This window comes from Maniola hyperantus, chromosome 20, assembly GCF_902806685.2.
Source record: "Maniola hyperantus chromosome 20, iAphHyp1.2, whole genome shotgun sequence".
Taxonomy (NCBI): domain Eukaryota; kingdom Metazoa; phylum Arthropoda; class Insecta; order Lepidoptera; family Nymphalidae; genus Maniola; species Maniola hyperantus.
In genome coordinates this window covers 284,412-308,158 of record NC_048555.1, presented here as the reverse complement: position 1 = coordinate 308,158, position 23,747 = coordinate 284,412, and the positions used below count along the sequence as shown (strand labels likewise).

The following is a 23,747-nucleotide window of genomic DNA, read 5'->3' as shown; positions in this document are numbered from 1 at the left end:
GCGGTCGTAGGTTGTTCATCTAGACCAGCTCGAGTCTACAACGCCTTTGACGACCTCCCTGGCGCAGTGGTAAGCACTGTGGTCTTATTAGTGGGAGGTCCCGGGTTCGATCCCTGGCAGGGGCTTTAATTTCTAAATTTCTGGTCTGATCTGGTTGGAGGCTTCGACCGTGGCTAGCTACCACCCTACCGGCAAAGCCGTGCCGCCAAGCGATTTAGCGTTCCGTGTAGAAAAAAAAGGGGCATCGGTTCTGCCATGCCCTTTTTCTAGGTTAGCCCGCTTCCATCTTAGACTGCATCGTCACTTACCACCAGATGAGATTACAGTTAAGGGCGTACTTGTATCTTGTATCTGTCCCGGGCATCAGGTACTCGTAGTAATTAATAAACGATGCAATGCCGAGTGTCAGATAACGATTATCATTAGCTATTTCGCTATTTGTTGATATAATTATCCGGCGATGATCGTCTAGAGGTCATCGGGTCAGTAAGGTCGTTAAACAAACTCGATTCGACTGTTCACACTAAGGTGGCAGCGCGCAACGGTATTGTAGCGCGCATATTTGCACAATTAAGGCGACCGCAAACTGCCATAGAGTCCCATACATTTTGCTTTGACAGCATCCCGTTCGATCGCCCAGGGCGCTTGCTATATCAGCGGGATAATTTGCTATCTCAGTGTCTAACACTGAATGATAGCAACCGAGCTCATTTGACATTAATTGGCTCTACATTGCTGCTTCACTGAGTGATATTAAAATATTTTTTCTTCAATGGATAAATAACCTTCAATGGATTAAAAATAAATGTCAAATGAGCATGGTGGCTATCATTCAATGTTAGACACTGAGGTAGCGAATCAGTACTCAGTAGGCAGGCCCCTTAGAGCCGCTCGGAACGCATATTTCAGTAGTAAAAGAAAACTGCGAATGGCGATAGCGCTACGAGCTGAAAGCATCGAATGCGCTGATGATTTTGATTCTACAACAGAAGTCACTCATACCTATGTGACGGTTTGTCGGTCTCAACGACAGAGAATGTGCTCCACAAACCCGCTATGTCTTTCTATATCGTATTGTATAAAGTAATGTACATTACTTTCTGCCGCGTACTGTACGTCTCAACTCGTAAGTCCAGTACGCGATCAACTTTATACGCATCGCGCTAAATATAAAACCCGTTATTTGTAGAGAACTCGCGAAAAGTATCGCGTAATTCGAGTCACTGGGCAAGTGGCAATTGGCAAGTGGCAAATTAAAAATAATAATTTTAAAACAATTAAAAAAAAAAAAAAAAAAAGTGGCAAAGTGGCCACCAAACTGTTAAATCACCTTCAGTTAGTGACGTTACTATTTACTTACTGCCGAATTTGCCTGAAACTGTAACTAAGTAAATCGTGAAAGTGCGGATGTTTGGATGTTTGTTACTCAATCACGCAAAAACAGCTGAACGGATTTGGAATGGAGATAGATTATACCCTGGACAAACACATAGGCTACTTGTTATCCCGGCAGCGAAGCCAAACATTATTTGTTTTTTAAGTTACTACTAGTTAGTTACTTGAGTATTTTGTAACTAGTAATAATTTTGGATTACTAAACTTACTTAATTGATGAAAGAATTCAAAAAAACCACTGAGTTGATTGAAATCAAAACATTCAGGTTCCAAAGTATGAAGTAATGACTTGCTGGGTGATTCACTAACTCAGTGTCTAACACTGAATGATAGCCACCGAGCTCATTTGACAATGGTTGGTTCTACATTGCTGGTTGATTAAGTGATATTAAAATATTTTTTCGTAGAAACAGTTTATTTTTAAATGGATTAAAAATAAACGTCAAATGAGCTCTGTGGCAATCATTTAGAGTTAGACATTGAATTAGCGAATCAGTAGCTGATCTGAGATACACTTTAACCCAAACAGTAGGAATAGTTCCTATAGTTAAATTATACAGAAAAAACTGTGACCAATTACTCACTTAAGTTTAGTCATAGTATGTGGCAAGGTAGAAGATGTCTCGCACTTACTATTGGCATGTGTTCGTAATCATAATTTGAGAGAAGCACTAACGTGTGAACTAAATTTAAATTTTATGAATATTGGTATTTTTAACTGTATTTTGAACAAACCTTCGAGCATTTCGGCAATGAAAGTGTATAAATTTGTTAGTGATTCTCTCAAATTGATATAGTTTTAGGATTAATTATGTAGTTTGATTTTAATTTAGTTTGTAACGATGGGGCTGGCATATAGATTATCTGTAAAAGCCCCTTACAAAATAACAGATTAAAAAAAAAAAAAAGTTTAGTCATTACCATAATCATCTATTTAACAACTCAGTTGTCAGCTGCTCTACACTAATTTTACACTTAGGGGGCGTCCATAAATTACGTGAGGTGTTTTTTTGAATTTCCTGTCCCTCCCTCCCCCCTGGTGAGATGTCGTGAGATTTTATTCAACCCCCTCCCCCATACCCCAATCTCACGTGGGATTTTTCAAAATGTGAGTTTCTTACGTAAACGCTTTGGATTGTTATTGTAAAAAGAAAAAAAAATTGCTTCATGCTTTTATTTACTAGTATCGATATTGCTGAGAGTTATAAGTGTAATAAAAATTTAACAATAGAATATCTTAAGCATATACAATCTGGATTAAATGGACCAAAATAGTATAATTTTTTTGTTTCAATCAGAATAAATATTGTGTGATATTTGCCGAAACCCCCCTTTTCTCCAATGTAAGATTAGACGAGATTTGACTCGACCCCCTCCCCCCCTTAAACATCTCACGTAATTTATGGATGCCCCCTTATTTATCTGATATTTTTCACACTTACTATGAAAATGATGCTTGTTTGTTGGTTTATTGGTTTGTCCTTCAGAGCCTCAATCGGTATAGGACTGGACTAAAAACCGAAAGGTCGACGGTTCTAACCCCGCCCGTTGCACTATTGTCGTACCTACTCCTAGCACAAGCCTGACGCTTAATTGGAGAGGAAAGGGGAATATTAGTCATTTAACATGGCTAATATTCTTTAAAAAAAAAACTCAGTTGTCAGTTTGCTCTACAAATCTACACTAATATTATACTTAATTAAAAACAAACATGCTAATGATGCCTAATTGCGTTTTAATGGAAGGTGATATTTTTCACACTTACTATAACAATGATCACTACCCATCAGTACCCTTATTATAAATGCGAAAGTGTGCTTGTTTGTTGGTTTATTGGTTTGTCCTCCAATCACGTCGCAACGGTGCAACGGATTGACGTGATTTTTTTGCATGGGTATAGATAAAGAGTTGGAGAATGATATAGGCTACTTTTTATCCGGAAAAGAGTTCCCACAGGATTTTTAAAACCTAATTCCATGCGGACGAAGTCGCGGGCATCAGCTAGTAATTACATAAGTGAAGACTAAAATATGTTATATTTGTTTGTTTACTTTTACGGCCTTCCACTTAATTTAAAAGACCTTAACTTAATAGTGTCTTGATCCTTATCAGTGACCTTAGTGATTGATTTTGTCATTGGTTTATAGCTGTGAAAAATTATTCCATACATAAACCAACAAGTTATCTATAACAGTATACTAGGTGAAGCCTGCAACATCATCTGCGGGGATTTTAGAAAATGGGAACTCTTTGATTTTCCAGGAGAAATATCATTTATTCATCCCTTGGATGGTTATTTCTATACTATAAATTTCGTTATCGTCAAATACAGTTTAACATATATATGTTGTACAAATGCAAACAGAAAGACAGACACACTAACACATTTATATTAATAGTATTATAACTACTCAAAGTTAGAAGCTACTCAAATGGAGGTGAAATCATAATCTTTTATTATATAGTTCATTTGAAGATTATGGAAATTAAATGTTTATTTAAGAAAAAAAATCACACTTAGAATATTAAGAGAGTACTTTATTTAATTTGAAATAAAAACTTGTTCACTTACATTTTCATATTAAGTAAGTAATTAAAATGCTGATGATTAAAATAAAAATATCCTAAGATATACTCAGTGTTGGAACTGGCTGTAAACTAAATTGTTTATATTTAAATATGTTCTTATTCTTATTTTTTCTAAGAGTTTTTTGTTTTACATTCGATGACATATTCACTCACTTCAAATATATATATCTCAAACAGGACGTCCAAGTTTTTCATTTTACTGATATTTTTCCTATAAAATCAAAATATCCCAACACTTAGAAATACATTTTCATTAATGTAGGTACCTATTGTTTATAAGCAAAGCTGATCTTTACTTATGTGATACATTAAGTAATTAAGTATTATAAAGTTAATTTCTCAATCTGCCATACAATTAACTGAGAAGAAAATTTAAAAAAAAAAATGACTGAATTAAATCTAAAAGAGCACCCAGAAAGAAGTTAAGAAAGATTCAAGGTGCAGAACTTACTAGAATCCAAAATTAATTCATCTGTGATGCAATATTTCTATTGTTGAAAAAAAAAAACGGTAACATTGCACTCACCCACATGCACAGCGGCTCCTGCATCATGAACGTCACTACTTCAGTGAAGTGGTCGGTCAGGTTCCTCGTGCCATTCGAGGAGTCCATAGCTGGCACCATCCTCACTGCCTCGGCCTCGCGCGCGCCGTCCTGGCGCTGCAGCGTCGCATTCGCCTTCCAGCTAGGATCACTAGTCACATTCACAGCGTAATACACCGCCACCGAAAGCAGTAGCACACTTCCCGCCGAGTAAACCTTGAGGTTTGGCAATGGCAACCTGTCCACCAGTGTCACAGGCATCGTGAACGTTCTCCGAGTCCACACTGAATAACTAGTCTTAATTTCTCACTGGACAAAAATCCCCTCTTCGCGCTTATGGGCATCGAATGTTTGACAACCAAAATTTTATCTAAATAATACTGCCGAGATAATCAGTGTTCATTGAATAAATAAGTGGTTAGTAGAGGTATTAATAACACAATAACACAACAAAATGACAGAACACGGCCGACGGCAGCACTCATTGATTGTTTATGTAAACAGTGTTTCCACTTATGATTTTGGTTATACCCTAGTTTCTCTATGGCAATAGAAAGAGGAGCTACCCGTGCACCCACCGGCTTCTTCCCGTACACCCACTGCGTTGGGATTGGAATTAAATTTTAAAATATATCGATACATCGTATTGATAAATAAATACAAAATAGGCAAGGTAACTAGCGCTTTTTAAAAGTTAAGAGGGTAGGTGAAGGAAATAGCAAAGTATTGTTTTTCGCTCATTCAAGGTTAAATTCATCATCATCATCCCGTGACTAGCTCACTACAGAGCACAAGTCTCCTCTCAAATGAGAAGGGTTTTGGCCATAGTCTACCACAATGGCCAAGTGCAGTGCAGATTGGCAGACTTCACACACCTTTGAGAACATTATGGAGATCTTTAAGGCATGCAGGTTTCCTCACGATGTTTTCCTTCATCGTTAAAGCAAGTGATGTTTTAATTAGGTACTTAAAAATGGGGGAAATATGAATTCCCCTTCCACCCACTGGTGGTAGAAGTCAGTCAGGCTGCACGGGTGCCTTAATAGAAATATATATTATGGATCACGAGATACATCCTACTGACATACAGAGGCTGAGACCACAACACTGCGATGCGACGTCGGGTCGTAAAAATCTACGACGTTGCACAATTAACAATGCACTGTGCAAATTTCCGATGCGTTGCGGCACCGTACAAACTTGCGATGCGACGACGTATTTCCGTTCAGTCAGTGTCCACACCCCTCTGTGTGCCATTATGAGCTGTGCGTGTTTTTCTTGATAAGTAGAAGTAGGATATGTGTAGTGCATTTCATGGCTCACTAGTGACTAGATAATCAATGGTCAGAGTTTTCTCGTACGATGCCGTAAGCGATGAAATTCTTGCGTTGCGTCAATGCATCGCATTGCAATGCGGCATCGCTTTTGCGATGCGATGTCGTACCACAGTGTTATGGCCTCGCCCAGATGGATGGCCGGATGGATGAACATTGGAGGCTTAGTAATAGGGTCCCATTGCCACCCTTCGGGTACGTAATCCTAACACACCCTGACCCATCCCTAATATTAGTTTGGCCTAAAATAGGGTGAAATTCCTAATTGTGAAAACACTGATGTCGAGCACAGACGTCATATTGCTTGTCAATGTCATGTGACTGTCGTTTGAGGTTTGACTGTTATGTCAATTGTTTGTCATGCAATTGTCATTGTTGTTTAGGTTATTTTGGGCCAAAAATAAAAATATTTTCGAACCGTAATAGAAAAATTCATTAGATTTTTAAGAATTAATTACCAAAAATGACTGAGCGCGACTATGCTCCGTTGAGTGGAGCCTGTGTCCGCGGGCTGTGTGACAAACTGTATGATAAAAGGAAGTTTGCGGGTGTCGAAATTGAGAAGTACGATTTGTTTTACTGTCTCTAGCTTTTTACCAAAGCCAAAGCAATAAAATCATAACCCTTCCGGTTATGATTTTATTGCTAACATAGCGTACGGTATGAACTTATTGTTCGTTTGATTCTGATTCATCGCTTTTTGGATAGTGAATTGAACTCTTAAAATTAGAATTAATATTATTGGTTTCTGTTTAGGGGCGTTGAATAGTTGCACTCTTCTTTCTCATAATAAAGTCCGTCCCGCCCTCCCTTCTCGCCCCCGGCTTTGCATGGGTGAGCTTACCTATTTTACTGATTAAATGGGGGGTGTTCAATATGTGGATGGATTAGACCTGCAGCTCGTTCCAGCAACGCACAGGATTGCAAATACTTTTGTTATACATGGCATAATATTGTAAATCAAATCTTTGAAAAGAGCAGTCGCCGAGATTCTTGCTGGTTCTTCTCGGTAGGAAAGGCACGAACCAGTGGTAGATGCATCTGACAATTCATAAATACTTGTAAAAGTTTAATTGAATAAAAATATTTTTATTTATTTAGAGATTTTTAGTAATGTCCTCAAACTCATATTCTGTTGGATGATTGCAGAATGGTGAAAGACTTCAGCGATGCCAATAACACAAACCAGATCAAGCGCCTGATCCGAGTATTGGGGCAGGAGCTGATGTCCTCCACCAACCCCAATGTCAAGAACGGAGCTCTGATGGGCCTCTCTTCTGTTGCTGTTGGTTTGGGAAAGGTGGATAGTGTAATACTTACAGTACGCGGCTGAAACTAATGTACTTCAGGCTTTAAAATGACCTTTCCGCTTTGTAGAGCATTGTCTCTGTCATTCATACCTTTATGACGTTTTGTCAGTCTCAGTGCTCTACAAATCTGCAATCTCCTTCTGAATGTCGTTGTACATTACTTTCGGCCGCGTACTGTAGCCATTAGGAGAGAACTGTAAAATGTAATGATCTGGTCCCTCTTGTTGGGGTTCTGAAACAAGATCCTTGCTGGTGTGGGCTGGCGGTGGGTCCCATCATCATCATCATGATGGGGTAGTGTGCTACTTCTAGTCCAAGCATTGTGCTCAATGGGGGGGCAAACGGGAAGATAAATAAACTTAAACAGAGCCATTATTCTTTAAAACAATTTAAAAAATCTGGTGAGACATGCTGCTTCATATATTTTATTTTATTCGTTTGATACCTCATATCTATGGTCATCAACATTATCAACCGATAGACTGCTGGACCTAGGTCACTTGTAGGGACTTGCACACACCATAGCCTTCCTGAATCCAGCAGCTTCCTGTGATTCTTTTGATGCTGTCTGTCCTCCTAGTGAGGAGTCAAGGTCACCATTCAAGCACCTTGGGACCCCAACATCAATTGTTGACCGGCTTTTCGAATTTTGTGCTCTGCCCATCGCCACTTCAGCTTTGCAACCTGTTGAGTGATATCTCCTCATTTCTGATAGATTCTCTTCACTTTCTTTTGAGGCCATAGATACCCTATTTATTAATAAAATGATGTTTCCAGGGTTGTGACTTGTACATAGGGGAACTAATCCACCCCATCATAGCGTGCCTAGGCGAGAGCGAGGCGCGCGTGCGCTACGGCGCCACCGAGGCGCTGTTCAACGTGCTGAAGGTGGCTCGCAGCGCCACGGTCACGTACTTCCCGCTCGTGTTCGACGCGCTGGCCCGGCTGGCGGCCGACCCCGAGCCGCAAGTGAGGAACGGGGCCGAGGTGTTGGATAGACTTGTGAAGGTAACTAATCCACCCCATCATAGCGTGCCCGGGCGAGAGCGAGGCGCTGTTCAACGTGCTGAAGGTGGCTCGCAGCGCCACGGTCACGTACTTCCCGCTCGTGTTCGACGCGCTGGCCCGGCTGGCGGCCGACCCCGAGCCGCAAGTGAGGAACGGGGCCGAGGTGTTGGATAGACTTGTGAAGGTAACTAATCCACCCCATCATAGCGTGCCCGGGCGAGAGCGAGGCGCTGTTCAACGTGCTGAAGGTGGCTCGCAGCGCCACGGTCACGTACTTCCCGCTCGTGTTCGACGCGCTGGCCCGGCTGGCGGCCGACCCCGAGCCGCAAGTGAGGAACGGGGCCGAGGTGTTGGATAGACTTGTGAAGGTAACTAATCCACCCCATCATAGCGTGCCCGGGCGAGAGCGAGGCGCTGTTCAACGTGCTGAAGGTGGCTCGCAGCGCCACGGTCACGTACTTCCCGCTCGTGTTCGACGCGCTGGCCCGGCTGGCGGCCGACCCCGAGCCGCAAGTGAGGAACGGGGCCGAGGTGTTGGATAGACTTGTGAAGGTAACTAATCCACCCCATCATAGCGTGCCCGGGCGAGAGCGAGGCGCTGTTCAACGTGCTGAAGGTGGCTCGCAGCGCCACGGTCACGTACTTCCCGCTCGTGTTCGACGCGCTGGCCCGGCTGGCGGCCGACCCCGAGCCGCAAGTGAGGAACGGGGCCGAGGTGTTGGATAGACTTGTGAAGGTAACTAATCCACCCCATCATAGCGTGCCCGGGCGAGAGCGAGGCGCTGTTCAACGTGCTGAAGGTGGCTCGCAGCGCCACGGTCACGTACTTCCCGCTCGTGTTCGACGCGCTGGCCCGGCTGGCGGCCGACCCCGAGCCGCAAGTGAGGAACGGGGCCGAGGTGTTGGATAGACTTGTGAAGGTAACTAATCCACCCCATCATAGCGTGCCCGGGCGAGAGCGAGGCGCTGTTCAACGTGCTGAAGGTGGCTCGCAGCGCCACGGTCACGTACTTCCCGCTCGTGTTCGACGCGCTGGCCCGGCTGGCGGCCGACCCCGAGCCGCAAGTGAGGAACGGGGCCGAGGTGTTGGATAGACTTGTGAAGGTAACTAATCCACCCCATCATAGCGTGCCCGGGCGAGAGCGAGGCGCTGTTCAACGTGCTGAAGGTGGCTCGCAGCGCCACGGTCACGTACTTCCCGCTCGTGTTCGACGCGCTGGCCCGGCTGGCGGCCGACCCCGAGCCGCAAGTGAGGAACGGGGCCGAGGTGTTGGATAGACTTGTGAAGGTAACTAATCCACCCCATCATAGCGTGCCCGGGCGAGAGCGAGGCGCTGTTCAACGTGCTGAAGGTGGCTCGCAGCGCCACGGTCACGTACTTCCCGCTCGTGTTCGACGCGCTGGCCCGGCTGGCGGCCGACCCCGAGCCGCAAGTGAGGAACGGGGCCGAGGTGTTGGATAGACTTGTGAAGGTAACTAATCCACCCCATCATAGCGTGCCCGGGCGAGAGCGAGGCGCTGTTCAACGTGCTGAAGGTGGCTCGCAGCGCCACGGTCACGTACTTCCCGCTCGTGTTCGACGCGCTGGCCCGGCTGGCGGCCGACCCCGAGCCGCAAGTGAGGAACGGGGCCGAGGTGTTGGATAGACTTGTGAAGGTAACTAATCCACCCCATCATAGCGTGCCCGGGCGAGAGCGAGGCGCTGTTCAACGTGCTGAAGGTGGCTCGCAGCGCCACGGTCACGTACTTCCCGCTCGTGTTCGACGCGCTGGCCCGGCTGGCGGCCGACCCCGAGCCGCAAGTGAGGAACGGGGCCGAGGTGTTGGATAGACTTGTGAAGGTAACTAATCCACCCCATCATAGCGTGCCCGGGCGAGAGCGAGGCGCTGTTCAACGTGCTGAAGGTGGCTCGCAGCGCCACGGTCACGTACTTCCCGCTCGTGTTCGACGCGCTGGCCCGGCTGGCGGCCGACCCCGAGCCGCAAGTGAGGAACGGGGCCGAGGTGTTGGATAGACTTGTGAAGGTAACTAATCCACCCCATCATAGCGTGCCCGGGCGAGAGCGAGGCGCTGTTCAACGTGCTGAAGGTGGCTCGCAGCGCCACGGTCACGTACTTCCCGCTCGTGTTCGACGCGCTGGCCCGGCTGGCGGCCGACCCCGAGCCGCAAGTGAGGAACGGGGCCGAGGTGTTGGATAGACTTGTGAAGGTAACTAATCCACCCCATCATAGCGTGCCCGGGCGAGAGCGAGGCGCTGTTCAACGTGCTGAAGGTGGCTCGCAGCGCCACGGTCACGTACTTCCCGCTCGTGTTCGACGCGCTGGCCCGGCTGGCGGCCGACCCCGAGCCGCAAGTGAGGAACGGGGCCGAGGTGTTGGATAGACTTGTGAAGGTAACTAATCCACCCCATCATAGCGTGCCCGGGCGAGAGCGAGGCGCTGTTCAACGTGCTGAAGGTGGCTCGCAGCGCCACGGTCACGTACTTCCCGCTCGTGTTCGACGCGCTGGCCCGGCTGGCGGCCGACCCCGAGCCGCAAGTGAGGAACGGGGCCGAGGTGTTGGATAGACTTGTGAAGGTAACTAATCCACCCCATCATAGCGTGCCCGGGCGAGAGCGAGGCGCTGTTCAACGTGCTGAAGGTGGCTCGCAGCGCCACGGTCACGTACTTCCCGCTCGTGTTCGACGCGCTGGCCCGGCTGGCGGCCGACCCCGAGCCGCAAGTGAGGAACGGGGCCGAGGTGTTGGATAGACTTGTGAAGGTAACTAATCCACCCCATCATAGCGTGCCCGGGCGAGAGCGAGGCGCTGTTCAACGTGCTGAAGGTGGCTCGCAGCGCCACGGTCACGTACTTCCCGCTCGTGTTCGACGCGCTGGCCCGGCTGGCGGCCGACCCCGAGCCGCAAGTGAGGAACGGGGCCGAGGTGTTGGATAGACTTGTGAAGGTAACTAATCCACCCCATCATAGCGTGCCCGGGCGAGAGCGAGGCGCTGTTCAACGTGCTGAAGGTGGCTCGCAGCGCCACGGTCACGTACTTCCCGCTCGTGTTCGACGCGCTGGCCCGGCTGGCGGCCGACCCCGAGCCGCAAGTGAGGAACGGGGCCGAGGTGTTGGATAGACTTGTGAAGGTAACTAATCCACCCCATCATAGCGTGCCCGGGCGAGAGCGAGGCGCTGTTCAACGTGCTGAAGGTGGCTCGCAGCGCCACGGTCACGTACTTCCCGCTCGTGTTCGACGCGCTGGCCCGGCTGGCGGCCGACCCCGAGCCGCAAGTGAGGAACGGGGCCGAGGTGTTGGATAGACTTGTGAAGGTAACTAATCCACCCCATCATAGCGTGCCCGGGCGAGAGCGAGGCGCTGTTCAACGTGCTGAAGGTGGCTCGCAGCGCCACGGTCACGTACTTCCCGCTCGTGTTCGACGCGCTGGCCCGGCTGGCGGCCGACCCCGAGCCGCAAGTGAGGAACGGGGCCGAGGTGTTGGATAGACTTGTGAAGGTAACTAATCCACCCCATCATAGCGTGCCCGGGCGAGAGCGAGGCGCTGTTCAACGTGCTGAAGGTGGCTCGCAGCGCCACGGTCACGTACTTCCCGCTCGTGTTCGACGCGCTGGCCCGGCTGGCGGCCGACCCCGAGCCGCAAGTGAGGAACGGGGCCGAGGTGTTGGATAGACTTGTGAAGGTAACTAATCCACCCCATCATAGCGTGCCCGGGCGAGAGCGAGGCGCTGTTCAACGTGCTGAAGGTGGCTCGCAGCGCCACCTTCAGCCTAAATCCACGCGATCCTTTGCGTGGATTAAGGTTTTTTTCTTAAGTCGCGGGCATCAGCTAGTTTGACCTAAACTTCAATCCATGTATGCCCGTTTTGACTATCATTTAATGTTCTTTTCAGGACATAGTGACAGAGAGCGCGTGCCTGGATCTGTCGTCCATAGTGCCGCTGGTGCGCGAGCGCATGTACACGCGCAGCGCGGCGTCGCGGCAGTTCGCCGTGGCGTGGGTGTCGGCGCTGGACGCCGCGCCGGCCCTGGGGCTGCGCCGACACCTGCCCGACCTGCTGGACGGGCTCTTCACCGTGCTGGACGACCCCAACCCCGAGATACGCCGCATGTGAGAACTGCTATACCACATTCACCATTATCAACCGTAACTCGCCAAGAGCATATACCGAACGGGCGCCCTCCCGCGTTTTGGCCCATGGAGGTGTTGGGTTGTTCCACTAAGTTCCCCGTTAGTCAGTGCTAGAAAAGCATAATTCTGAGGGCTTTCTTCCAGATGTGACGTGCAGCTGAACGAGTTCCTCCGCAGCATCAAGAAGGATCCTTCGGAAGTGAACTTCCAAGCCATGATCAATATACTCATCACTCACGCGCAGTCCACGGAGGAGCTACTGCAGGTCTGTGATACTTCTTTTATTTATTTTCAGTGACAAGTAGCACAGGACCGCAGCATATTCAAATCCCTACTTCCCGAATGTCCAGCCGGCTATCGTTTGACGACCATGGAACAACAAATTACATATGTTTTTCTTTTGCTTGCTAACGCATTTCGTTCATCTGGAGGCTATGCTAAGAGTATCAGATAGATTGTAGGTATTAAAGTATACTCCATTAGCTTATGCTCGCGACTTCGTCCGCGTGGACTACGCAAATCCCAAACCTCTATTCTACCCCCTTAGGGATTGAATTTTCAACAATCCTTTCTTAGTAGATGCCTACGTCATAATAGCTATCTGCATGCCAAATTTCAGCCCGATCCGTCCCGTAGTTTGAGCTGTGCGTTGATAGATCTTTTTTTTTTTTTAATGAATATTAGCCATGTTAAATGACTAATATTCCCCTTTCCTCTCCAACTAAGCGTCAGGCTTGTGCTAGGAGTAGGTACGACAATAGTGCAAGGGGCGGGGTTTGAACCGTCCACCTTTCTCATTTACCGGTTGAGCTATTGAGGCTCTTGATCAGTCAATCAGTCAATCAGTCATTCAGTCAGTCACCTTTTCCTTTTCTATACTCCATATTAGTGAGATGACGGGATCTTAATTAATCTAAGGACGAGATCTATAAGAGTGAGGAAATATTGAGTGCTTGCCTAGTAGTTGCGTCTCGAAGTCTATGCCAGCCAGAGATACATAGTGACCACGCCTTGAAGGTAGCCATGAGAGTAGGTGTTGAGAATAGTTCGTTCTCCTCGTCGCGCGTCGGCGATGACGGTGACTTGTTCCCCAGTTGACAGCAGTGACGTGGCTGAAAGAGTTTGCGGAGCTGAGCGGAGAGCGCGTGCTGCCGTTCGCGTCGGGAATGCTGCTAGCGGCGCTGCCCTGTCTGGCCTACACCGACGAGCCACGGAAGAGTATCCTTTGACTTGGGGAAACTGCATTTGTTGCTTTGCCCCCTGTTTAATATCGGTCATGTTAAATGTGCGTATAATATTCCCCTTCCCCTCCTTTATGTGAGTTGTGACAAACTTATATCTAATGCAGTAAACTTAAACCTCATAAAAACAAACATGAATCTAATTTAACTTAAATTTAATCTCATGCAGTAAACTTAAATCTCATCAAAGTTAGAACTCATGCAGTAAACTTAATCTCGTGTGACTAACTTAAATCTCATGGTTACAAGCACAAATCTCATGGTTACAAGCACAAATCCCATGGTTACAGGCACAAATCTCATGGTTACAAGCACAAATCTCATGGTTACAAGCACAAATCCCATGGTTACAGGCACAAATCTTGTGGTTACAAACACAAATCTCATGGTTACAAGCACAAATCTCATGGTTACACGCACAAATCTTATGGTTACAAGCACAAATCTCATGGTTACAAGCACAAATCTCATGGTTACAAGCACAAATCCCATGGTTACAAGCATACATATCATGATTACAAGCACAAATCTCATGGTTACAAACACAAATCTCATGGTTACAGGCACAAATCTCATGGTTACAAGCACAAATCTAATGTTACAAACAAAAATCTAACAAAAAGCTTATTTACAAGATTTTTGTTTACCATCCGTGTTCAATGTTTTGTTTGTCTTCCGTGTTCTATAACGAGTTGAGCTATAAACAGTTACTACATACAAACCAGAGATCCGGGAAACCGCCGCTACTGTCAACCTACAGTTGACCAAACTAGTGTCGGAAATGTCCGAGTCCCGCGCATCTTCCGAAGGGCCCCCCACAAAAGGGGAAGCAGTAGAAGGCCCCTCGCCCGAAGGGGCCGAGGACGAGGGGCCTCCGCGATTGAACTTGGAGGCCGTGGTGGGGGTGTTGACTCAGATGCTGCACCATAGTTCCGTGCATACCAAAGTGGCCGCTTTGGACTGGATCCTGCATTTGTACAACAAGCTGCCCTCAGAGGTATGTACCTACTAATTCTAGCGTTTCAATTATTGCGAGTGATATTCTTTATCTATAGTAATATCATAAAGAGGTAAAGTTTGTAAGTTTGTTTGTAGGGGTAATCTCTGGAACTACTGAACCGATTTCGAAAATTCTTCTACCAGTAGAAAGCTAAATTATTCCTGAGTGACATAAGCTATATTTTATTTTCAAAAACAATAGAGATCCCCATGAAAATTGTTAGAAGCTACCCGTGCGACGCCGGGGTGGGTCGCTAGTTTAAATATAAATGTATGCTAGCTAAACTCACGGAGTATGCCCGACAAGTTTGGAACCATTTTCACTAGTTTCCATGCCGCCGCGTCGCGAGCAGAGGCCCATTGAAATAGGATCCTGGATGACTTCCACAGTCCACACTAGTCAGGCATGCTCCCACTAACTCGTGAGTTTAGCGGTCATACATTTATATTCATACTCATAATATATTAATGTGAAAGTGTTGGTTTGTAACCTCTAATGTTTAAATCAATCTTAAATTGATGGAATGTGCCAGAGATGAGCTAAGATAATCCTGGAGACGAAAATAGACCCTGTGTAGACAGGACCTTACTTTGAGAGCGGTCAATAAGGCGCGTCAACACTATCGCCGTTTCGGAAAGAAGATTGTACTGCGACGAATCGTCAAGAATTTCGCAGTTACACTTGATACCTTGTGGGCTATCATCATCCTAAGTAGGTCATCCCATCCAGTTACCGACCTGGATCAACGTTGCTTAGTCAGCGTGATCGTTTGACATGTGCGATCCCTTTGTAATGTTACGGTTCGCGCCCACGACGCCAGATGTACCTGCAAACGGAGCTGGTGTTCGTGAGCGTGGTGGGCAGCCTCACGGACGCGGCCGACGACGTGGTGCGCCGCGCGCTGGCCGTGCTCGCCGAGATCTGCTCCTGCCCCGCCGCTGCTGCCACTACTGCTGCTGCTGCAGCGGCTGCCGGCGCTGATGGAAGCGGTGCGTATCAACACATAACGGAGCTGGTGTTCGTGAGCGTGGTGGGCAGCCTCACGGACGCGGCCGACGACGTGGTGCGCCGCGCGCTGGCCGTGCTCGCCGAGATCTGCTCCTGCCCCGCCGCTGCTGCCACTACTGCTGCTGCTGCAGCGGCTGCCGGCGCTGATGGAAGCGGTGCGTATCAACACATAACGGAGCTGGTGTTCGTGAGCGTGGTGGGCAGCCTCACGGACGCGGCCGACGACGTGGTGCGCCGCGCGCTGGCCGTGCTCGCCGAGATCTGCTCCTGCCCCGCCGCTGCTGCCACTACTGCTGCTGCTGCAGCGGCTGCCGGCGCTGATGGAAGCGGTGCGTATCAACACATAACGGAGCTGGTGTTCGTGAGCGTGGTGGGCAGCCTCACGGACGCGGCCGACGACGTGGTGCGCCGCGCGCTGGCCGTGCTCGCCGAGATCTGCTCCTGCCCCGCCGCTGCTGCCACTACTGCTGCTGCTGCAGCGGCTGCCGGCGCTGATGGAAGCGGTGCGTATCAACACATAACGGAGCTGGTGTTCGTGAGCGTGGTGGGCAGCCTCACGGACGCGGCCGACGACGTGGTGCGCCGCGCGCTGGCCGTGCTCGCCGAGATCTGCTCCTGCCCCGCCGCTGCTGCCACTACTGCTGCTGCTGCAGCGGCTGCCGGCGCTGATGGAAGCGGTGCGTATCAACACATAATACTCATTGCATTCTCTTTAGCAGCCCTTGGTACTTCTGGTAGCAGTTGGTGCAGCCCGGTGGCAGAATTAGCAATTAATACTGTACCTATCGTGGCATATCGGATGTTGTTTACGCATCATTACCATCATCAGCAATCGATAGACGTCCACTGTTGGCCGTAGGTCTCTTGTAGGGACTTCCACACGCCACGGTCTTGCGCCGTCTGAATGCAGCGGCTCCCTGCGACTCGCCTCATGTCGTCCACCTAGTAGGGGGGCCTTCCAACGCTGCGCTTTCCGGTGCGAGGTGGCCACTCCAGCACGTTGGGACCCCAACTCTATCGGTTTTTTGAACTATGTGCCCTGCCTATTGCCAATAATTCAGCTTCGCAACCCGTTGGGCTATGTCGGTTACCATAGTTCTCATACGGATCTCCTCATTTCTGATTTGATCACGTAGATAAATTCCAAGCATATAGCTCTCTCGATCGCCCGCTGAGCGACTCTGAGCTTTCTTATGAGGCCCATAGTTAGCTACCATGTCTCGGATCCATATGTCATCACTGGCAACATGCACTGTTTGAAGACATTGGCCTTGTTGGATCTCTTTAGTGTACAGATTGAAGAGTAATGGAGACAGTATGCAACCCTGTCGGACACCTCTAGTTATCGGCCGTCAGTCCGAGAGCTCACCCTCTATTTTCACGGCGGCTTCGTGGTTCCAATAAGGGATTCTAATAAAGCGGAGATCTTTATCTTCCAAACCATTATTTCTGAGAACATCCTTAAAAATTTGATGTTTGACTCAATCAAATGCCTTTTCATAATTTATGAAACAGAATTTCAATGGCTCTCTACTTAGACATTTAAGGTGAGTATGGCCCGCTTTCCTACTTCAGATCTAACGCCAAACTGTTGCTGACATACATTATACTGTATTGGCATTTCCTTATTATTAGAATTTGGTCGCCCTAGTTTTATGGTTTTTAAGTTTAAGTAACGCCATATTTGATTATTTTAATAATAATTAATTACTGTATTTTTGTGAAAATGTATTCTCGGTAGGTACTTTTTCCTGCAATGTTTATCAAATCAGCTTATTAGTTTTGACAAAATATGTTACAAGATTTTATTGTTCAGATTTTAAAATACGAGTTTGGATAAACTAGTGCATGAAATTCTACATAATTAGGTATTAATTAAAACACTCGCGCGATACTGTTTTAAAACGTCGCGGAGTTTAAATAACTGCTTTTATGCGACCATTTCATTAACTTCTATTTTGTTTCCAGCTGCTTTAGAGTCGAGTCCGTACTACCACAAGTTCTTGAAAGCCCTTTTGAGATTACTGGCGGCCGATGAAAATCTGCTGGAAGACCGGGGAGCTTTTATTATAAGGTAAGCATTATGTGCCCTTATACCATTACATGTAGGTAACCGATTTAAGTATTGCTCACTATACAGTGTGTTTTTTTAACACACAGGAAGGCTGTCTTAGAAACCCGTTGTACTTTTTTATTGAAACAAATTTGGCATAATCAATTTTTTGGTCAAGCGTGAGTTGTCCATAAAAAATAATGAAATTGACTAAATTTTTTGTTATTGCCAATCGACTCAGTTTCACGTGAGGATCATTTCATTGTATCAAGACAACAACTGTATTTTTGATAATTGTATTAAGAGACAAGCACTATACTTGTGCTCGGCGGTCTCTCCGCTCGTCTCTTCAGTCGGAGCTTTGGGAGGAATATAATGTTTGTAGGCAGCTGTGCGTGTTGGTGGGCGCGGAGTCCGTGTACCGCGGCGTCGCGATCGCGGTGCGCGGCGAGCGGGAGCTGCGCTTCGCGGCGCGGCTGGTGGACGTGCTGGCCACGCTGCTGCTCACCGCCGCCGAGCTGCATCACCTGCGGCTGCGGCTGCGCGCCTTCGACGACCCCGTGAGTGCGCGGCTTTGTACAGCGTAGTGGGCAGCTGTGCGTGTTGGTGGGCGCGGAGTCCGTGTACCGCGGCGTCGCGATCGCGGTGCGCGGCGAGCGGGAGCTGCGCTTCGCGGCGCGGCTGGTGGACGTGCTGGCCACGCTGCTGCTCACCGCCGCCGAGCTGCATCACCTGCGGCTGCGGCTGCGCGCCTTCGACGACCCCGTGAGTGCGCGGCTTTGTACAGCGTAGTGGGCAGCTGTGCGTGTTGGTGGGCGCGGAGTCCGTGTACCGCGGCGTCGCGATCGCGGTGCGCGGCGAGCGGGAGCTGCGCTTCGCGGCGCGGCTGGTGGACGTGCTGGCCACGCTGCTGCTCACCGCCGCCGAGCTGCATCACCTGCGGCTGCGGCTGCGCGCCTTCGACGACCCCGTGAGTGCGCGGCTTTGTACAGCGTAGTGGGCAGCTGTGCGTGTTGGTGGGCGCGGAGTCCGTGTACCGCGGCGTCGCGATCGCGGTGCGCGGCGAGCGGGAGCTGCGCTTCGCGGCGCGGCTGGTGGACGTGCTGGCCACGCTGCTGCTCACCGCCGCCGAGCTGCATCACCTGCGGCTGCGGCTGCGCGCCTTCGACGACCCCGTGAGTGCGCGGCTTTGTACAGCGTAGTGGGCAGCTGTGCGTGTTGGTGGGCGCGGAGTCCGTGTACCGCGGCGTCGCGATCGCGGTGCGCGGCGAGCGGGAGCTGCGCTTCGCGGCGCGGCTGGTGGACGTGCTGGCCACGCTGCTGCTCACCGCCGCCGAGCTGCATCACCTGCGGCTGCGGCTGCGCGCCTTCGACGACCCCGTGAGTGCGCGGCTTTGTACAGCGTAGTGGGCAGCTGTGCGTGTTGGTGGGCGCGGAGTCCGTGTACCGCGGCGTCGCGATCGCGGTGCGCGGCGAGCGGGAGCTGCGCTTCGCGGCGCGGCTGGTGGACGTGCTGGCCACGCTGCTGCTCACCGCCGCCGAGCTGCATCACCTGCGGCTGCGGCTGCGCGCCTTCGACGACCCCGTGAGTGCGCGGCTTTGTACAGCGTAGTGGGCAGCTGTGCGTGTTGGTGGGCGCGGAGTCCGTGTACCGCGGCGTCGCGATCGCGGTGCGCGGCGAGCGGGAGCTGCGCTTCGCGGCGCGGCTGGTGGACGTGCTGGCCACGCTGCTGCTCACCGCCGCCGAGCTGCATCACCTGCGGCTGCGGCTGCGCGCCTTCGACGACCCCGTGAGTGCGCGGCTTTGTACAGCGTAGTGGGCAGCTGTGCGTGTTGGTGGGCGCGGAGTCCGTGTACCGCGGCGTCGCGATCGCGGTGCGCGGCGAGCGGGAGCTGCGCTTCGCGGCGCGGCTGGTGGACGTGCTGGCCACGCTGCTGCTCACCGCCGCCGAGCTGCATCACCTGCGGCTGCGGCTGCGCGCCTTCGACGACCCCGTGAGTGCGCGGCTTTGTACAGCGTAGTGGGCAGCTGTGCGTGTTGGTGGGCGCGGAGTCCGTGTACCGCGGCGTCGCGATCGCGGTGCGCGGCGAGCGGGAGCTGCGCTTCGCGGCGCGGCTGGTGGACGTGCTGGCCACGCTGCTGCTCACCGCCGCCGAGCTGCATCACCTGCGGCTGCGGCTGCGCGCCTTCGACGACCCCGTGAGTGCGCGGCTTTGTACAGCGTAGTGGGCAGCTGTGCGTGTTGGTGGGCGCGGAGTCCGTGTACCGCGGCGTCGCGATCGCGGTGCGCGGCGAGCGGGAGCTGCGCTTCGCGGCGCGGCTGGTGGACGTGCTGGCCACGCTGCTGCTCACCGCCGCCGAGCTGCATCACCTGCGGCTGCGGCTGCGCGCCTTCGACGACCCCGTGAGTGCGCGGCTTTGTACAGCGTAGTGGGCAGCTGTGCGTGTTGGTGGGCGCGGAGTCCGTGTACCGCGGCGTCGCGATCGCGGTGCGCGGCGAGCGGGAGCTGCGCTTCGCGGCGCGGCTGGTGGACGTGCTGGCCACGCTGCTGCTCACCGCCGCCGAGCTGCATCACCTGCGGCTGCGGCTGCGCGCCTTCGACGACCCCGTGAGTGCGCGGCTTTGTACAGCGTAGTGGGCAGCTGTGCGTGTTGGTGGGCGCGGAGTCCGTGTACCGCGGCGTCGCGATCGCGGTGCGCGGCGAGCGGGAGCTGCGCTTCGCGGCGCGGCTGGTGGACGTGCTGGCCACGCTGCTGCTCACCGCCGCCGAGCTGCATCACCTGCGGCTGCGGCTGCGCGCCTTCGACGACCCCGTGAGTGCGCGGCTTTGTACAGCGTAGTGGGCAGCTGTGCGTGTTGGTGGGCGCGGAGTCCGTGTACCGCGGCGTCGCGATCGCGGTGCGCGGCGAGCGGGAGCTGCGCTTCGCGGCGCGGCTGGTGGACGTGCTGGCCACGCTGCTGCTCACCGCCGCCGAGCTGCATCACCTGCGGCTGCGGCTGCGCGCCTTCGACGACCCCGTGAGTGCGCGGCTTTGTACAGCGTAGTGGGCAGCTGTGCGTGTTGGTGGGCGCGGAGTCCGTGTACCGCGGCGTCGCGATCGCGGTGCGCGGCGAGCGGGAGCTGCGCTTCGCGGCGCGGCTGGTGGACGTGCTGGCCACGCTGCTGCTCACCGCCGCCGAGCTGCATCACCTGCGGCTGCGGCTGCGCGCCTTCGACGACCCCGTGAGTGCGCGGCTTTGTACAGCGTAGTGGGCAGCTGTGCGTGTTGGTGGGCGCGGAGTCCGTGTACCGCGGCGTCGCGATCGCGGTGCGCGGCGAGCGGGAGCTGCGCTTCGCGGCGCGGCTGGTGGACGTGCTGGCCACGCTGCTGCTCACCGCCGCCGAGCTGCATCACCTGCGGCTGCGGCTGCGCGCCTTCGACGACCCCGTGAGTGCGCGGCTTTGTACAGCGTAGTGGGCAGCTGTGCGTGTTGGTGGGCGCGGAGTCCGTGTACCGCGGCGTCGCGATCGCGGTGCGCGGCGAGCGGGAGCTGCGCTTCGCGGCGCGGCTGGTGGACGTGCTGGCCACGCTGCTGCTCACCGCCGCCGAGCTGCATCACCTGCGGCTGCGGCTGCGCGCCTTCGACGACCCCGTGAGTGCGCGGCTTTGTACAGCGTAGTGGGCAGCTGTGCGTGTTGGTGGGCGCGGAGTCCGTGTACCGCGGCGTCGCGATCGCGGTGCGCGGCGAGCGGGAGCTGCGCTTCGCGGCGCGGCTGGTGGACGTGCTGGCCACGCTGCTGCTCACCGCCGCCGAGCTGCATCACCTGCGGCTGCGGCTGCGCGCCTTCGACGACCCCGTGAGTGCGCGGCTTTTATTTTTTTCTTAAAAAGAATATTAGCCATGCTAATCATGAATAATATTCCCGTTTCCCCTCCAACTCTCTATACTCCTCCTAACTCCTCTCCTAAGAGTAGGTACGACAGTAGTGCAACGGGTGGGGTTTGAACAGCGGACCTTTCGGATTTCAGTCCCCGCCTTAACCGTTGAGCTATTGAGGCTTTATACAGTGTAGTAGGCAGCTTTGTTATAATTTAAGTTTTTGCTCGGCTGAAATAGCAATTACCGACCTCGTTCAATTTAAAAAGATCAGTTTAAAAGTCTTCGGCTTCGCTCGGCCTTCCAATATTATTATTTGGCCGGTAATTGTTTGATTATTATCGATTGATATAGAATGATTGATTGTGCGACGATGTGCGTGTTGTGTGTGTCACTGACTCGCGTGGTGCGCGCGCAGGCCACGGTGTCGCTGTTCGAGACGCTGTACGCGTGCTGGTGCCACAGCCCCGTGGCGCTGCTGGCGCTGTGCCTGCTCACGCACAACTACCGCCACTGCGCAAGGCTCATCACCACCTTGTATCCTTTGTACTATCGCCCAGTAGATGGCAGGAAATATTGTACATCGACCTTTAGACACACATTTCGGCTTTGTTGAGCGTTGTCTGTCACTCATACCTACCTTTTGTCTTTTTTTTTTACTGACGTTTTGTCGGTCTCAACGATAGAGATAACGCTCTACGAAACCGCTACTTATCTTTTTCTAAAGATCAAATTTAAAAAACCTAGGCATTATTATTGATAAAAAACTATCCTTCAACACGCACATAGACGGAATAGTCAGTAAATGCTATAAACTATTAGGTTTTATCTGGCGCAACTGCAAATCTTTTAAGTCGTGTTTGGCCCTTAAAGTGGTTTATACTGCCTTAATTCGCAGCTTACTAGAATATGGCTCCAGCATTTGGAATCCATCCTATAAAGACCCCATATTAAGAATAGAAAGGGTTCAAAAACGATTCCTTTTTCTGTTAACGGTACATCAGAATAAAAAAGCAGAATTAACATCTTACAGGCAAAGACTGAGCTATTTTAAAATAATGTCACTTGAAAACCGACGCTGGGTATCCGATCAGGTACTTCTGTTCAAAATTTTAAACTATGAAATTGACTGCCCAAACATTTTACGCAAAATAATTTTTTCTGTGCCTCGTAAAAATTCGCGATTTTCTACGTACAAGCCTTATATTATAAGGGGATGCAGAACAAACTTAGGAGAAAACAATGTATTCATTAGAATATGTCGCGAACATAATAATCTTTTTAAAACTGCGAAAAATATGATAATAGATCCTCATTCACTCTCCTTGCAGCAGTACAAAAAAATGCTGCATCAGTATATTGATGCAGCATTATAAACTCGTATGCTTCTTCGTAATTTTTCTTATTTTTCTTGTTTTACGTAATATTTAGTATTTAATATTTAGTACTATTGTAAATTGCAGTGTTTTTATTTTTTATTTTTTCATATTTGTATTTTTAGCTTTAAGTTAACTGGTAATCCCGCACTTGCAAGCTTTTAAAATGCATGCCGGTTTGCCAGTAATTGGGTGTACACTCTAAACTTTTTCTCTGTGAATTGTAATTGTTATTTTATAATATGTGTACTATCTGTTGGCAAACCAATAAAAAAAAAAAAAAAAAAAAAAAAGTTAACTGGTAATCCCGCACTTGCAAACTTTTAAAATTGTAAGGGTGGTAAATTGGGCGGAATAGAAATATACCCGGATACGGAATAATCTACCACCTTACAAAGATTAGAGGAAAAAAAAATAATTTTACTTACTTGATCTATCTACCTAGTAAAGAATAGAAGCTAGCCGTCGACTCCCTTGTAATGTATATGAGGTGTTATAAATGAAATTTGCTAGATGTTAGGCAAAATCGTTTTTAATGTAACTTTTACCGGGGTCGCTTAATACATAGTGATGGCTAATAATGCTTAGTTATTCTAGCTTAATGCCAAGACTTAATTTAGATACATTAGAATGCCTTAGGTAGATAGTACATAAAATCTATGTTTTAAATTTAAGATGCCATTGGCATGGAATAGACAATGACACAGTAAAATTCATAAAATTGTTTCAAAATAAAAGCTCAGTAGTAAAGACAGGGTTCTTACTGTACACATACACTAAGAAGGTTCACTAAACTGTTCCAGAATACAAACATTTGCTTACTTGTAGGTGCGAAGACTGCAAGGTAGCTGGACGGCATCGGCCAAGCTCCCAAAACTCAATTTAACTTGATTCTTCAC

The 23,747-nt window shown here is 50.2% G+C and overlaps 2 protein-coding genes across 2 annotated transcripts in view; one reads left to right on the top strand and one right to left on the bottom strand.

Annotated features, from left to right (window-relative positions):
- LOC117991944 (E3 ubiquitin-protein ligase AMFR-like) overlaps positions 1-5,002 on the bottom strand; it is a 45,605-nt gene extending 40,603 nt beyond the window's left edge. Inside the window, exon 1 of the mRNA XM_069505629.1 lies at positions 4,511-5,002. Coding sequence (XP_069361730.1) covers positions 4,511-4,789 — 279 coding nt within the window. The 5' untranslated portion in view covers positions 4,790-5,002. The remainder of the gene's footprint in view (positions 1-4,510) is intronic.
- A 1,229-nt stretch (positions 5,003-6,231) lies between these two features.
- LOC117991574 (protein VAC14 homolog) overlaps positions 6,232-23,747 on the top strand; it is a 28,869-nt gene continuing 11,353 nt past the window's right edge. The window contains exons 1-11 of the mRNA XM_069505628.1: positions 6,232-6,426; positions 7,012-7,162; positions 7,950-8,180; positions 12,072-12,289; positions 12,455-12,575; positions 13,405-13,528; positions 14,277-14,548; positions 15,372-16,236; positions 17,528-17,633; positions 17,998-18,172; positions 21,891-22,009. Coding sequence (XP_069361729.1) covers positions 6,326-6,426; positions 7,012-7,162; positions 7,950-8,180; positions 12,072-12,289; positions 12,455-12,575; positions 13,405-13,528; positions 14,277-14,548; positions 15,372-16,236; positions 17,528-17,633; positions 17,998-18,172; positions 21,891-22,009 — 2,483 coding nt within the window. The 5' untranslated portion in view covers positions 6,232-6,325. The remainder of the gene's footprint in view (positions 6,427-7,011; positions 7,163-7,949; positions 8,181-12,071; positions 12,290-12,454; positions 12,576-13,404; positions 13,529-14,276; positions 14,549-15,371; positions 16,237-17,527; positions 17,634-17,997; positions 18,173-21,890; positions 22,010-23,747) is intronic.